At 38.9% G+C, this 14,682-nt stretch overlaps 1 protein-coding gene across 1 annotated transcript; it reads left to right on the plus strand.

The window, feature by feature from the left end:
• The first annotated feature begins 1,427 nt into the window (after window positions 1-1,427).
• LOC103935095 (mechanosensitive ion channel protein 1, mitochondrial) lies at window positions 1,428-5,321 on the plus strand. Its single transcript, XM_009344848.3, has 7 exons — window positions 1,428-1,590; window positions 1,973-2,910; window positions 3,019-3,296; window positions 3,576-3,676; window positions 4,335-4,442; window positions 4,649-4,870; window positions 4,949-5,321. Exons 2-7 carry the CDS (start codon window positions 2,084-2,086, stop codon window positions 5,048-5,050), a joined length of 1,638 nt encoding a protein of 545 aa, XP_009343123.2. The 5' UTR covers window positions 1,428-1,590; window positions 1,973-2,083; the 3' UTR covers window positions 5,051-5,321.
• Window positions 5,322-14,682: the final 9,361 nt, after the last annotated feature.

A 14,682-nucleotide genomic window follows, 5' to 3' on the forward strand; every position in this document is an offset into this window, starting at 1 on the left:
TTTACATTTAAGGAAATACAATGGTATGACTGTTTTTAGGACACCAATATGGATGCTCTTAAACCTCTAGAGCATAGGTTGGTTAGGTATAATATTAGGATAAATTATTTTTCATATCTGGGTCAAAGGCAAACAACAATAATAAATTATAATGAATCAAAATTATATGAGAGTTCGATTGCTATAAAATACTGACATTTATGATGACAGCAACAATCATTTCGTGTTCATGAAAACAAGCATTAATATGTCACGATAGTGTTTTTTTTGTCAAAGATTGAACTATGTGGCACTCTGAAGGGTATAATAGAGTAAGACTAATCCTTAGTGGGACCGAGAAAGACTAAAAGCATTTCAACTCACATCTGGTAACAATCCAATGGCACAGATAGGCCTGTAAACAGGTCGGGTTTATTGAGTTTGGGTTGAGTTCAATCCGACCTGTTAAGCTAACAGATCATCTGAACCCGACCCGTTAAGCTATCGGGTCATCCGAACCCAACCCGTTAAGCTAACGAATCACCCATTTCACCCATTAACAATTTTTATTTTTATTTTTTCCAATACAATTACACATTAACTATAAGGATGTATAAAAGGGTGCTGACTTGGATATCTAGTTTAGTTTTTGTTGCACATGAGAGCCTTCCGCAAGTGTTGACCCAAAGTCTGGCATCGACCTGCACATAAGCCTTCCGCAAGCGTTGCAAAGGTGGCAAGCCAATGAAGGTACTTCTAGGATGTTTGATGATATGTCCTTCTCTCAAACGTAATCAAGCATCCCTTCAAAACCTTCTGCATTTGCTGACTCATTTGATTCAAGGGATTGTCGATGATAAAAAAAGAAATAGACTATAACATTTTGGAACCAAGAAAAAGAATCTCGAAAGTTGGGATGAGGAAGATATGATCAAGTAAAGCAGTAGGTATCACAAGAAAAAGAAACTTAAACATCCTCAACTAACGGATGCTAACAGGTTGATCCAAAGTGATCCATTATTTAACGGGTTTATTGATTAACGACCTGACCCGTTAAGCATCTACCCAAATACTAATATTAACGGATCGAGTCGGGTCTCAAATGCCAGTCCTAGGCACAAATCATCCCAAAACTTTCAGCCAAGGAATCACATATGTTTTGACTAACCTCGTGCCTCAAACCACAAAGTAAACGTGACTTGAAAGTGTACCGTAATTTCACAAACGACTTGCAGTGGTTAAAATTTAGGCGTGATAATATAAAGTACTGCTTGTTAAAAATAAAATAAAAATAAAATAATTGAAGAAATTGGTTCGTTGCAAATTTACAATTAGATCCGACTCATTCAGCCTATTTTTCTCCACCGTTAGATTATCATACTAACATGTGAGTCAAAACCATCGGACCAGAAGGAAAGAATCGGAAGCTGTAGCAGCGCTTGCTCGTCACATCATTCTTTACACCGCCTTCTCTTTTATACGCAGCGGAGGTCCGAAGCTATCTCTGCTTTTCGTATTTCCCAAGCAAGTAAAGAAGCTCGCTCGCTCGCTCGCTCGCTCTTCTGGGTCTCTCAGAATGTCCATGTAGACCGCCAAAATCAACCCTCGCAGGTCGGTACCACCAATCCCCACTATAATTCTCTGTTTGGTTGCCCAGAAAACGACTTAAAAGAAACCCAGCATTACAAAGTTCAAAAATAGTTTTTTAGCTTTTTATTTGAAGGAATTTAAGAAAATTTCTGATCTTTGGAGACCAAATTGAAAGAAAGAGTTCATTGATTCATGGGTTTTGTCTTGTTTTTGGTTTATCTTGACTTTCTCAGCATCCAAACAGGGGTCTAGGATTAATGTACAAATGTGTAGTCAGCATTATTAAGCTTGAATCCATGCGTTATTACCTGAATTTCATTAGATTTTGACTGGGTTTTTGCATTTTGTTTCTATAATCACTATTAGTGATTTACTTTCTCTAATTTTCAACCCAAATTTGCAGATTAAGATGCCATGAGAGTTTTATTGGATTCAATCAGGTCCTCTTAAGCTTGTAGAGATCGAACAATGCCCTTATTATTGTAGCATATTCCGCTATACTAAGTTTTCGGTAATGGCTGGAGTTAGGCTTTCCATGTTGAAATCACTTCGCAATTCTACCCCTTGCTCTCTGAACTCGCAGTCGTTTCAGTCGTATACTTCTTATTGGAAAATTGTGAACTACACTGATCCGGGTTATATAAGACCAGCCTATGCTTTTGTAAATCGGAGTTACCATTCGAAGGAAACACAATCTCATAACACCTTTGCAAAGGCTCATTCTAGAGCATTGGGTTCTGAATCATTTGTCAATATCCAATCTTACAGTACGAAACGCATTTCAGCATTTTCATCTACATTGTCGAGTACACAGATTAGGGGTGCTACTCCACTGGTTTTGATAAACCCAATTTTTAGTAGCCGTTCATACTCATCATTTTTCGGTAGCAATGCTGATAAAACTGGGGAACCAGGACTCGGAGTTCCGGCTGCTTCTGGTGGAAGTGAAGTGGATGTTGGTAATAGTGGCATTGTTGGAAGTGACTGGGTTGGCAAGTTTAAGGATGCATGGCAGAGTGCATTGGATGTGGCAACTTTTACTGGACAGAAGGCTAAAGAAACCTCCACTGAACTGTCTCCTTATATTCAGCAGTTGCTGGATTCAAATCCACATCTTAGAAATGTGGTTGTTCCTGTTGGTTGTACTTTGGCAGGTACTATATTTGCTTGGTTTCTGATGCCGAGGCTTTTCAGGGGATTTCACAATTACGGAAATCAAGGGCGTGCTGCTTTGCTATCTGCAAGTCCATCTGAACAGCAAGTTCCATATGAGAAAAGTTTTTGGGGTGCTTTGGAGGACCCAGTGCGATATCTAGTTACGTTCATGGCATTTTCTCAAATGTTAGTGGTTCCAACTTCCAGTATATGCTTCATAATCATTTTTCTATTCACATTTATGCAGTTTCGTTTTCTACATTGTTAAATGATTAAAATGACTTTGATTTGCAGTGGCATGATGGTAGCACCAACCACTATAGCTGCGCAGTATCTTGCACCAGCATGGAGAGGTGCAGTTATCCTTTCATTTGTGTGGTTTCTACATCGATGGAAGACAAATGTGTTCACTCGTGCATTAACAACTCAAACTTTGCCTGGTCTTGATCGGGACAAGTTGCTAGCTATGGACAACATTTCATCCGTTGGTCTTTTTGTGATTGGGATAATGGCTTTAGCTGAGGCATGTGGGGTGGCTGTGCAATCAATTTTGACAGTTGGTGGCATAGGAGGTGAGGATTTGCTTCTGATTACATATTCTTTTCATCTCTATTTCATTCATGAAAGTTACAAAAGTTTGCCAGTAAGATTTTAAATTTGCTTTCTTTGTAATACTTATGTTGTTATAATATGTATAGATAGTTATTGGTTTTAGTTTGGACCTGAAGGTTGCATCTCTTGATTTTATGACAGCTACATATATGGATGCTTATTTTGGGATTGAACTGTTATTCAATTATTGCCATTAATATTATAAATACCTGAATTTTTCCCTGCTGCACTTAATGCAGGAGTTGCTACTGCATTTGCTGCCAGAGACATCCTTGGAAATGTTCTGAGTGGGTTGTCTATGCAGTTTTCAAAGCCGTTTTCACTTGGAGATACCATAAAAGTATGTTTCTATGTGTTTCTTGGTGCATTTCAGCTACTCGATTTCATTTGTCATTTTCATAGGCAAAGTTTTTTTAATTTTTTTTTTTCTTAAGCACCGATTTCCTGTAATCTAGTTAGAGAACTGTGCCTTGAGTGTCATCGTTTCTCCAAGTTTGAGCACCATAAGGAGATTAAGGAAATATTCAGGTTGTACGAATTACCTGTCAGCATGACCAAGATTTACATGGTTCAATTTTCTTTATTTGTTGACTGTTGCAGAATTGTGCAATCATTACAAGTATCGAGCATCTTTTAGTCGGCCCCTGGGTGGCTACATTGTACAGTGATCTCAACCCAACATTGAATAGAACAACACTTGTTTCTGAATGGTTAGCCATTTAGGAAATGAAGATTTAATAATCCTCATATGCAATTTAACTAGTTTTATGCTTGTTTCGTTCTAACTCTCTTTGCAAGTGTATAAATTATTAGCCAAACATAATCATAGATTTATTCATATAAGTAAAGGGATCTGTCGTTCATTGGGTAGACATTTACCGTCTAGTACTTGTTCCGACTCAATGATTTCTGGTATTTTGTGTGATATTTAATGTAGTATCTGCTTCCTCCTTTTGGTACTTTGTTTCTTCACGGTGTTAAAAGTGTACTTATTGCAGGCTGGATCTATTGAAGGTCAAGTGGTGGAAATGGGACTTACTACTACTTGTTTACTGAATGCCGAGAAGTTCCCTGTCCTAGTTCCTAATTCACTCTTTTCTAGTCAGGTTGGTGCTTTTCTATTTTTGGTATAACACTTAGAGATGGGCACCTATTATGCTGAAAACCATCAATCATTTAAGGTTGAAATGACCAAAGTTCATCGTACAAGTATAGCCGGGGTATGGATTAACCTTAAAATATCGGCTTGATCAACCCATTTAGACTGTTTTCTTTCGACAGTATCTCAGATAGTTTCATGTACATTTTGTAGGTAATTGTGAACAAGTCACGTGCGCAATGGCGTGCCATTGTCACCAAAATTCCCCTGCAAATTAATGATTTGGATAAGATTCCCCAGATATCAACTGATATAAAGAGCATGCTAAGGTCACACTCGAAGGTGTTCTTGGGAAGGGAGGCCCCTTACTGTTTCATGTCTCGTTTAGAAAGTTCATTTGCTGAATTGACTCTCGGATGTAACCTCAAACATATGGTAAGCCCTGTTCCCTTCAATATTCTTATTACACTGATTGGTTCAGCATATGCTTCAATGTTTGTTTTGTGATTATAGAGCAAAGGAGAGCTATACTCTACTGAAGAAGAGATTATCCTGCGCTCGGCTCAGATAATTAAGGAGCATGGTGCTAAGCTGGGCAGCACCTACCAGATATGACCACTCAGTAGCCTCGAAAATGGCATTTTGGAACTCTGCATTTGGTACATCTCTTTCAAGATATATTTGACTGTCATCTTACTGAGAAGAGTTTTTCATGAAAATATGAGTCACTACACCTCACACTAGTTTGTCATAGTTTTTATTGAGTTGCCAAGAAAGCTGAAAATAGGATCCATTGTGAAATATCCATTGCTATGTGGTCCGTGTAGAAACTTCGAAGCTGACTTTTTTTTGTTGACACGTCTCAACGTTAAACCTTTCGTTTTTACTCTTTGATTCAAGGTTAAACCTTTATTGTCTGTTTAAAAGATTATATGGGGTCATTATCCATTGTATGGCGGGTGGGATTGGACTGTTGCATAAATCAGGTTTCACAGGTTAAACAAAACATTATCATGCAAATTTCCCAGTGTCATTCCTATCCTTTGATACTACACATCATGTTCAATTCTGTCAAAATTGGTTGTACGTGTGGCACGTGATTAATGTCGGTCGAACATATTTTGCTTTGAAAGCTAGTTATGTGCGTGTAACGCCATTTATTTCAACTAAATTCTGTGTAAAGTTTGATATTAGGGACCAAATTGATGTGTAGTAACAATTTATCAAGGGATGAGGACGACATTGATGGAAATATCTTCGATAACTATTTACCATTGAATGATATAAGAATGAATGGCTGAGATTGAAAATAAAGATCTAAACAATTGCATAAATCAAATATAATAACTAAAACACTTGTAAATTGAAGTAACACCCGACTTTCATTTGGAACTTTTGGGACCAAATTGATGAGTTTTGCGTAGTACCAAGTGGCTTGTCATCAGGTTAACTTGCTTGCTTGTCCACAGTAACATCTACGACATCAATCAACAGTCGTAGACGACAGCCATTATTAGTTGAGCAAATAGTCATGAACTCTCAGCTACGAGATGGGCTATAATCAGCGTAAATAGACAAAATTACGATTGGTCAAGCCTTTTTCCCTTTACGTGCTCTCTTGGGAATTTTTTTTTTTTTTGGGGGTTTTAAAAACAGGGTTAAAAGCAAAAATCCAAACAAACCTACTCAATAATAAATTTAGATTGAGACATCCTAAGTTGATCCTCATGAATAAAATTAATTGAACAAGGAGTATCAGGATAAAAATTACCTAAATCTAGATCAACGTTATAGGTCGTTAAATTATCCGCCACAAAGTACTCTTTGTAGATATGTTGAAGTTCGCATTGCTAAGATCTTAAAAGCAATTCTTGGCAGGCCAAAACAAAGGGATCTAAAGAATGATTACATTTGAATCATATAATATAATACGGGAGAATCAACAGAAATAATTAAACATGTGTATAGAAAGTAAGAAAAAGTGTAGAAATTATTTCCTAAAAGAAAAGAAAGGAAAGAAAAAGTGGGTAAAGTGGGGGATGTAGACATCGAAATTTCGGTCAAATAAATGTTTACCAATACATTAAAGTTTCGACATGTCAGCGCATACGTGGCATGCGCCAGGTGTCTTCCAAATTGTACACATGAATGTGACCCATCAAAATCGAATTAGTCATCAAGAAAGCTATCACTACTTGGCAGAAAGAAATTATTTGATTTTAATTTAATTAAATCGAATATTAATTGACGGAGATAAATCACGAACCAGCCCACAAATCGAGTCCTGATTCTTTCATCAATTAATCAAGCCCACAATCAAGGCCAAATCTATCCATAGTCAAGGCTTGGAAAGTCTATAAATAGGAGGCTCCAAAACAAAGAAAGGGGTCCAAAAATCATTTCACGCCCAGACGCTGAAGCTTTAAAACTCTAAAGCTCTCAAGCATCCAAACACTCAAACACTCAAGTGGACTCGGAAAACCTTTCGTGTTCTTCGTCAAATCTTGTGAAGAACCACCAAGCACCCCTACACGTGCCGGTTCCTCCATTGCCAAGAGCCAAAACCTTGTGGCATTTGTTTATCCAAGATCAAGTCATTGCGACACTTGGATCAATAACCTACACATCACACATCTTTCAGAGATCGAATCAAAGGAAACTTGTAAACAGAGATTGTAACCCTACAAATTCATTAATACAAACATTTACTTTCTACACGTGTTCTTGTCTCATTTGTCACAGGATTTTCGTGTTTACAAATTTGCCATGCCCGGTGGGATATCTCTACCTCTCGTCTCTTTCTCCATTCAAGAAATCCAAGCACATTATAAACTTAATGGCATCAAAGAATGGACAAGCTATTCTTACAACCAAGGGAATGAGCATTAACACATTTACTGTAAGTAGAGAATCCATTGGTGTCATAACTTGAAGCAAGGCGATGGCGATCGCCATTCTTCAACATGCCACTTCAAAGTTGGTGTTGCTGAGGAATCAAGGGGAGCATCAAAGACATGAGCCCGTCATCAGCCTGGCCTCATTGGGCCCACTAAAGCATGTTGCTATGACACGTGTGAGGACACCTCAGAGTAGCAAGCAAGGTTCATTCACGTCAGAAAGTTCACGAAGCACTCCTTGTCATCAGCTTTGGACACAGACTCAAGCGTAGGATCTCGCCGCGAATTACCAACCAATAACCACCGCACGGAGACTTCGCCAGCACCTTCGATGTCTAGAGGAGAGTCACATTCTTTGGTTGCGCAAGTCATGACCACCAGCGCCACCTTCATTAAAGAGCAACTTGCACAAATGAACGAGGCAATCGTGAAGCTAACAAAGACTATCGAGGAAAAAGACGTGCAGATCGCTACAGTCATGAGTAGGTTGGAATCGCAGCATGATGGACTCTGATCCAAAGAAAAATCAACATGACGAGGAGTCTGGCGAGGAAGAGCGTATCATATCGACAAAGCGGGATGGAAACAAAAGCCAGAGTCCAAAGCCACATCAATGAGCTTTCTTTCCATCCAACAACTTCAAGACATTATCACAAACACCATCAAGGCACAATATAGAGGCACTTTAAGGGATGCACTGATGTACTCGAAGCCATACACCAAGATGATTGATAGCTTGCGGATGCCGACAGTGTACCAACCACCAAAGTTCATGTAGTTTGACGGAAAGGGAAACCCAAAGCAACACATCGCTCATTTCTTTGAAACTTGCAACAACGCTGAAACGGAGGGAGACTACCTCGTAAAGCAGTTTATCCATTATTTGAAGGAAAATAAGTTTGATTGGTACACAGACCTAGAGCCTGAGTCCATAAACAATTGGAAGCAGATGGAACGAGAATTCTTGAACCATTTTTACATCACCCATCGCACTGTCAACATAATGGAGCTTACAAATACAAAGCAGTAGAATGACGAGCCAGTCGTCAACTATATCAATCAATGGCGCTCACTGAGTCTCGACTGCAAAGATAGACTCTTGGAGATATCCTCGATTGAAATATAAATACAAAACATGCATTGGGGATTACACTATATCCTCTAAGGCATTAAGCCCTAGACCTTCGAAGAGTTGGCTACCCACGCCAATGACATGGAGTTGAGCATCGCCAATCGTGGAAAGAAAAAGCCGATTGCCAAAAATTCTTTGGGCATAAAAAGGACAAATCTATGAAGGAGCCTACCTAAGAAGCAATAGTGGTTAACACGGCTTCCATCAAAATCTCCACAAGAGACAAAAAGAAGGAGGTGAAGTGGAACGAACCTTTTCATGATCAAGGAGATCTACAAATGCACTTTGAAGAAGCTTAAGGAGAAGGCTTACCTGTTCCCCAATACTGATGTGGCTGCCATGTTAGAGGATTTGCTCGAGAAGAAAGTGATCAAGTTGCCCGAGTGTAAGGAGCCGGAAGAAATGAATCGAGTAAACGATTCAAAGTATTACAAGTACCATTGCGTCGTCAGTCATCCGATGGCAAAGTGCTTTGTTCTTAAGGAATTAATCATGAAGCTCGCTCAAGAAGGAAAGATTGAGCTAGACTTTGAAGAAGCGGCAATGGCAAATACGACAGGCGTCGTACTTGAACCCCTTGATCATGTGGCTTTCCTTGCATCGCCAATCATGTTATGGCCACAGTCGCCAAAGGTAAAGCCTAAAGTGGTTAATGCTGACAAAGCAAGCACCACTGACAAAAAAAGCTATCTCAAATGCGTTAACCTCATCGATAGCCCTTCAATTAATGATAACAAAGGATGGACGCTGGTGACCCTAAGGAAGGTGCATAAACCGCAACCACAAGTTGCTTGGGCAAGGAATGAGATACAAAAAGAAATTTCTCACTGCAACACTGAGAAAACCCATCCCAAAGCATCCACGAAGGTGACACAGGCAACGCATAAGAAAGAGTTTAAGATTCAAAAGTCGCGAACTTCTATGTTTGCTCGCATTGATGGTCAAGCTTAGACTCTCGTCTTCAATTGACTCAGTGAACCGGCCTCTCGAGGTTCTGTGTTTAACAGGTTGACCAACCTTGCTGGACAGGAAAACGCAACTAGTTTTCCCCCATGAAGGTTAGCTTTGGAGAAACTCAAATTGTAAATGAGCCTTATAGGGAAAAACAACTGATATTAGAAGGAAAGAGACTTGTAGATCTAGCCAAAGATGATAGAATTTGTGGTCTACCTTCATGCATGAAATGTTTTTCAACATTAGACGTGAGTTCGAATGGTCAGCTCAAGGTGAAACGACACACAATTATACACACTGGTCAATACTTGAGCCAACAAGCCGTCTACCATGTCACAGTTGAAGAGGCTGAGGGAGAAGATGTTAAGGAAGTTCCACCACTCGAGAACGGGGGCAAGCAACCATTAACTATTAAAGAAAGCTTCGCCACATTTAAAGCAATGCTACGCCTAAGAAAAAGACATGCTCATTGGCTCGCAAGAGCCTAAACTGCGTACGACACCAAAAAAAAAAAAAAGAAAAAAAAATGTTCATTGAGTTGAAAACCTGAAAGGGTGGCTCAAGCAAAAGTTAGGACACAAAAAAAAAAAAAAGGGGGTTTATTGAGTTAAAAACCTAGAAGGGCAGCTCAAGCAAAAGTTAGAACACAAAAACAAAACTAAAAAAAAGAAAAAACATACAAACATATTTGAACTATGTTATGACTTGTACTCTTTTTCGGAAGGATACGTAGGAAGCTCGAAAACGAAAGCTGAGGTCACATAAAAATGAAAAAATAAATAAATGTTCCAACCTTTGAGGCGAAGATGCAATATTAAGTCATCACTTTGAGACTAAGTCTTTAAAGTTGTGCAACTAAATCATAAGCAAGCCTTCCAATGTCTTCAATGCATCAGTGTCTTCCACGAACAAGCAAGCAGTAAGAACAATGTGAAGTAGAGAGTCCCGGAGGCGGTGCAATCACAGGCGCAATGTGCATCAGAGACAGTGCTATCCTAGAGGCAGTGCAAACACAGAAGTGACACCTATATCAGTGGTAGCCAGTAGTGGCGTTTCAGCTTGTCATCGTAGCGGCATCAAAGCTTGTCATCACAGCGACGTCACAACTTGTCTTCATAATGATCTCACAACTTGTTGTCACTGTGGCTCATCCTCCAAGGGAAAAGCAGTGCAGGCAATCCGACGACTTCCTTGCAGCAACAGCAATACGTGCAGTCTAGCAACTCCCTTGTGGCATGCACATTCTTTTGCGATAAGCACATTCCTTTACGGCGAGCAACCTTTTGTAGCGAGCACCTTATCTTGCAACGAACAGCCTCTCTTGTGGCGAGCACACTCCCTTGAGGCGATCAGCCTCTCTTGTAACGAGCACACTTCCTTGTGGCGAGCAAACTTCCTTGCAACAAGCAGTCTCCATTGCGATGAGTAGCACTCCTTTACGATGATCACACTGCCTTGCAACGATCACACTCCCTTGTGGCGAGCACACTTCCCTTATGGCGATCATACTCCCCCGCCGCTTCATGTAGGCACCAGCATCTCCAAGAGCAGAAGTTTAAATGACATGCTTGTTGAAAAAAACTCAAGCAATATGGGGCAATCTTCGCTGCAATCTTTAGAAGAAGGTCATTTCCCCTCCAACATGCGGTTCGCGATCGATCTCTGCACGTCGATTTCATTACTGACTACCGTGCATTCCGCTCCGCGAAATATCAAGTACGGCAAGGCATCTCAAGACTCGTTTTGGAAGGGGGCGGTGCTTCGCTAGAAACTGGAGTAGTGCAACTAATTGGTCGTCTGATGGCACATGTTCTTAGAACCCGTCGAAGAAGGTGAGGGCAGCGGCTGTGAAAAGCCTCTAGAGCCGATGCCATATAATGAAGGAAGAAAGTCACCACAGATGTCAACCCTAATCTAATTCTACAAATTAAAAAAAGAAAATCAGGAGCAAAAGTGGCATTTTCGTCCAAGTTAGGAATGAAGACGTGATTTTCGTCTGAAAATAGGAATGAAGAGGAACGATCAATACAGAGGAAAAGCCGGCAAAAGAAAAAAAAAATAAAATGGAGTGATGGTTGCTGCGGAAAGCAAATGTCAAAAAAAAAAAAAATAACAAATAAATAATGGCCATCATTTGATAAGTGATGGTGGAGTGTAGGAAGCCAACAAAAAAAAAATAATAATAAATTAAAAAAAAAAAAGAAGAAAACTTTAACGAAAGCTTTCAATACTGTTCACTTTAACGAAAAATTACATTCACTAAAAGGTCAATTCTGGTACTCTTTATTTTGTCCTTATCGTTAAAACTTAAAGTTTTCAAGTCATTTTCATTAGTTTTCTTTTAAAAAAAAAAGACAGTGATGGTGCCGTGTGTGTATATATATGTACATATATGTATACGTTATATATATACACGTGGATGGCACAAATCAGCAACTCAAGTCTAGCTTCAATTGGGTATTTCAAATCAAGCCAAATTCCTTCCGTATAAATATTAGGCACTCATTCAAAGCGGGGAAGCCAAAAAAAAAAAAAAAAAAGTGCAAGCCCCAGACATCTAGAAATCTCCTACATCTCCAAACAATCATGCTTTTCATCAAGCTCGTGGAGAATCAACGAACACAACAAATACACATGTCAATTCATACCCAACAAAGCCAAAGACCATGCACCACGTGAAACTCCTCGTGGTCCTATTATATTTAAGATCAACCCTCGACGACTCTTGAAGAAATGACAAGTCCGATTCAAGATCAAGTGTCAACCACCTTTAGATCAATTTCGACTCCAAAGAAATGAAGCAAAGCCAAACCTTTGGAGGAAACCAAAAAGCTCTTTGGCCAAAGAAAACACTCATGTTCTTCATCCAGCTCATGGAGAATCAATAAGCACAACAAACATGTGCCGATTCATCCTTCACCAAAGCCGAAGATCACCCACTACGTGAAACTCCTCATGGTCCCGTTTCATTCAAGACTAAGCCTTGATAGCCCTTGAAGAAACATCCAGCCCAGTTCAAGACCAAGCCTTGACGACCCTTGAAGAAACTTTCATCCTAATTCAAGACCAAGCCTCTACGACCCTTGAAGAAATTTCCAACTCAATTCAAGATCAAGTCTTGACGGTCCTTAAACCAACATCTACGTTGAGGGACTTCAAAGCATAGTGGTCAAATACATTCACTATGCGAGGGACTTCAAAACACATCTTCTACATGTGACAAGCACATGCATACGACGCACCGTGAAGTGGGGGCATTTTTAGACAATGAAATTTCAATCAAATAAATGTTCACCAACACATTAAAGTTTCGACATGCCAGGGCATACGTGGCATGCGCCAGGTGTCTCACAAATTGTATACATAGATGTGGCCCATCAAAATCAGACGAGTCATCAAGAAGGCCACGTGTCAACACTTGGCGGAAAGAAATTATTTGATTTTAATTTAATTAAATCAAATATTAATTGATGGAGATAAATCACAAACTAGCCCACAAATTGAGTCCTAGTTCTTTCATCAATTAATCAAGCCCACAATCAAGGCCAAATCCATCCGTAGTCAAAACTTGGAAAGTCTATAAATAGGAGGCTCCAAGACAAAGAAAGGGGTCTAATGAGTCAATATTATATTATATATATTACCATATTCTTAGTATAATTTGTTAATTATTTTGGTAGAAAAGAGTGATTCAAATTGGAGAATGTTCGTGTGTTCCTTAGCTTGTTCGTGTCAAAATTTTAGCAATTTCTACCAAGCGGTTATTTTATGGCGATTAAATAAAGAAGCAATGCGCGTTGCGGGAAAGTGACGCTTTTGGGCTTAAATGCAATTTTTGGAGCACAAGATGACCTCAGATGGGTTCGAGGCCTTCTGGAGAAGTGTTCAAAATAGTCTAAGCTTTAAATCCAACTATTTTAGGCAAGTTTTGGAACTGATAGGGTCCACAATGTGGCTATGCAAAATTTTGGACGAATTTACCATGTTAATTTAGGATTATGTTTCCTAATTTATTTCAATTTATTTGGTTTCCTCGTCAATTCTAAGACCTTTTACTAGGAGGATTTTATTTAGAGTAGTATAAATAAGCCTTTTGGCCAGCCTTAGAGGGCTCTCGTTCATGCAATATCGTAGAGAAGAATTTGGCTAAAGCTTAGAGATTTTCAGACTTTATTCAACAAGGTGTTTTCAATCTTTTTCTACTTTAATATAACTCTTTTGATTTTAATTATGAATGTGCTTAGCTAACTTTATTTTGTTAGGGCGATGCCTTGGGTCTTAGCATGAATATGTAGTTTTTATTTAATGGCTTATAATATTATGCATGCATACTTTGAATTATTAATCACTATGTTAAACTATCTTTGTGTCTTAATGATTCGCAACCATTAGGATGTTTAGATAAGTATTTGGATGCAATTCGATCGGAATACCACTGGGGAATTGAGTATTGCTTGTTGTGATTAATAGTTGTAATTTCACCTAGGGCAAATACCACGTCTTAGGGGTTGCATGGTTTTTCGAAGGGTTTTCACAAAGCGTAATGAGTCGTGCATGTTTATATTTGATCTGAATACCATAGACGGATTGCATGTTTGATATACGTTCTAGCTTGAATACCATGAGTAGAATATGCATTAGAAAAACCTAACCTTCAAAGTTGCATGGGTAAATCATAAGTAATTAGTAAATCTACATAGAATGTTAGGGGATGGCAGAATCCTAGTGCTTTTCCAAATTTGTTTCTCAAAACCTTTTCTTTTTGTTTTGATTTCTTAATTGGTTACTAGTTGTTTATCCTAAATTACTTTTATTAAATTCGTTTTTATTACATTTAAATTCAAAATCAACCTTTTACAATCTTTGTTTTCAAATAATTAACTAAGATTTTGGTCTTGTATAAATTGTTTTAAATAATCTCTGCGGAAAATAACCTTGCTTGAGCCGTTTATACTACAACTACCTTGTTCTCTTGTAAGTATTTTGTGTGATTTTAATCTCTTTGCGCAAGTACCTAAAAATCCTATTAGGGTCCAAAAGTCATTTCACGCCCATACGCTGAAGCTTTGAAACTCTGAAGCTCTCAAGCACCCAAATACTAAAACACTCAAGTAAACTCGAAAAACCCTTCATGTTCTTCGCCAAATCTTGTGAAGAACCACCAAGCACCCTTACACGTGCTGGTTCCTCCATTGCCAAGAGCCAAAACCTTGTGGCATTCGTTCATCCAAGATCAAGTCATCGCGACCCTTGGATCAACAACT

Source organism: the organism of the source record quoted next, unplaced genomic scaffold, assembly GCF_019419815.1.
Source record: "Pyrus x bretschneideri cultivar Hongxiangsu unplaced genomic scaffold, Pyrus_bretschneideri_v1 Contig4, whole genome shotgun sequence".
NCBI lineage: Eukaryota > Viridiplantae > Streptophyta > Magnoliopsida > Rosales > Rosaceae > Pyrus > Pyrus x bretschneideri.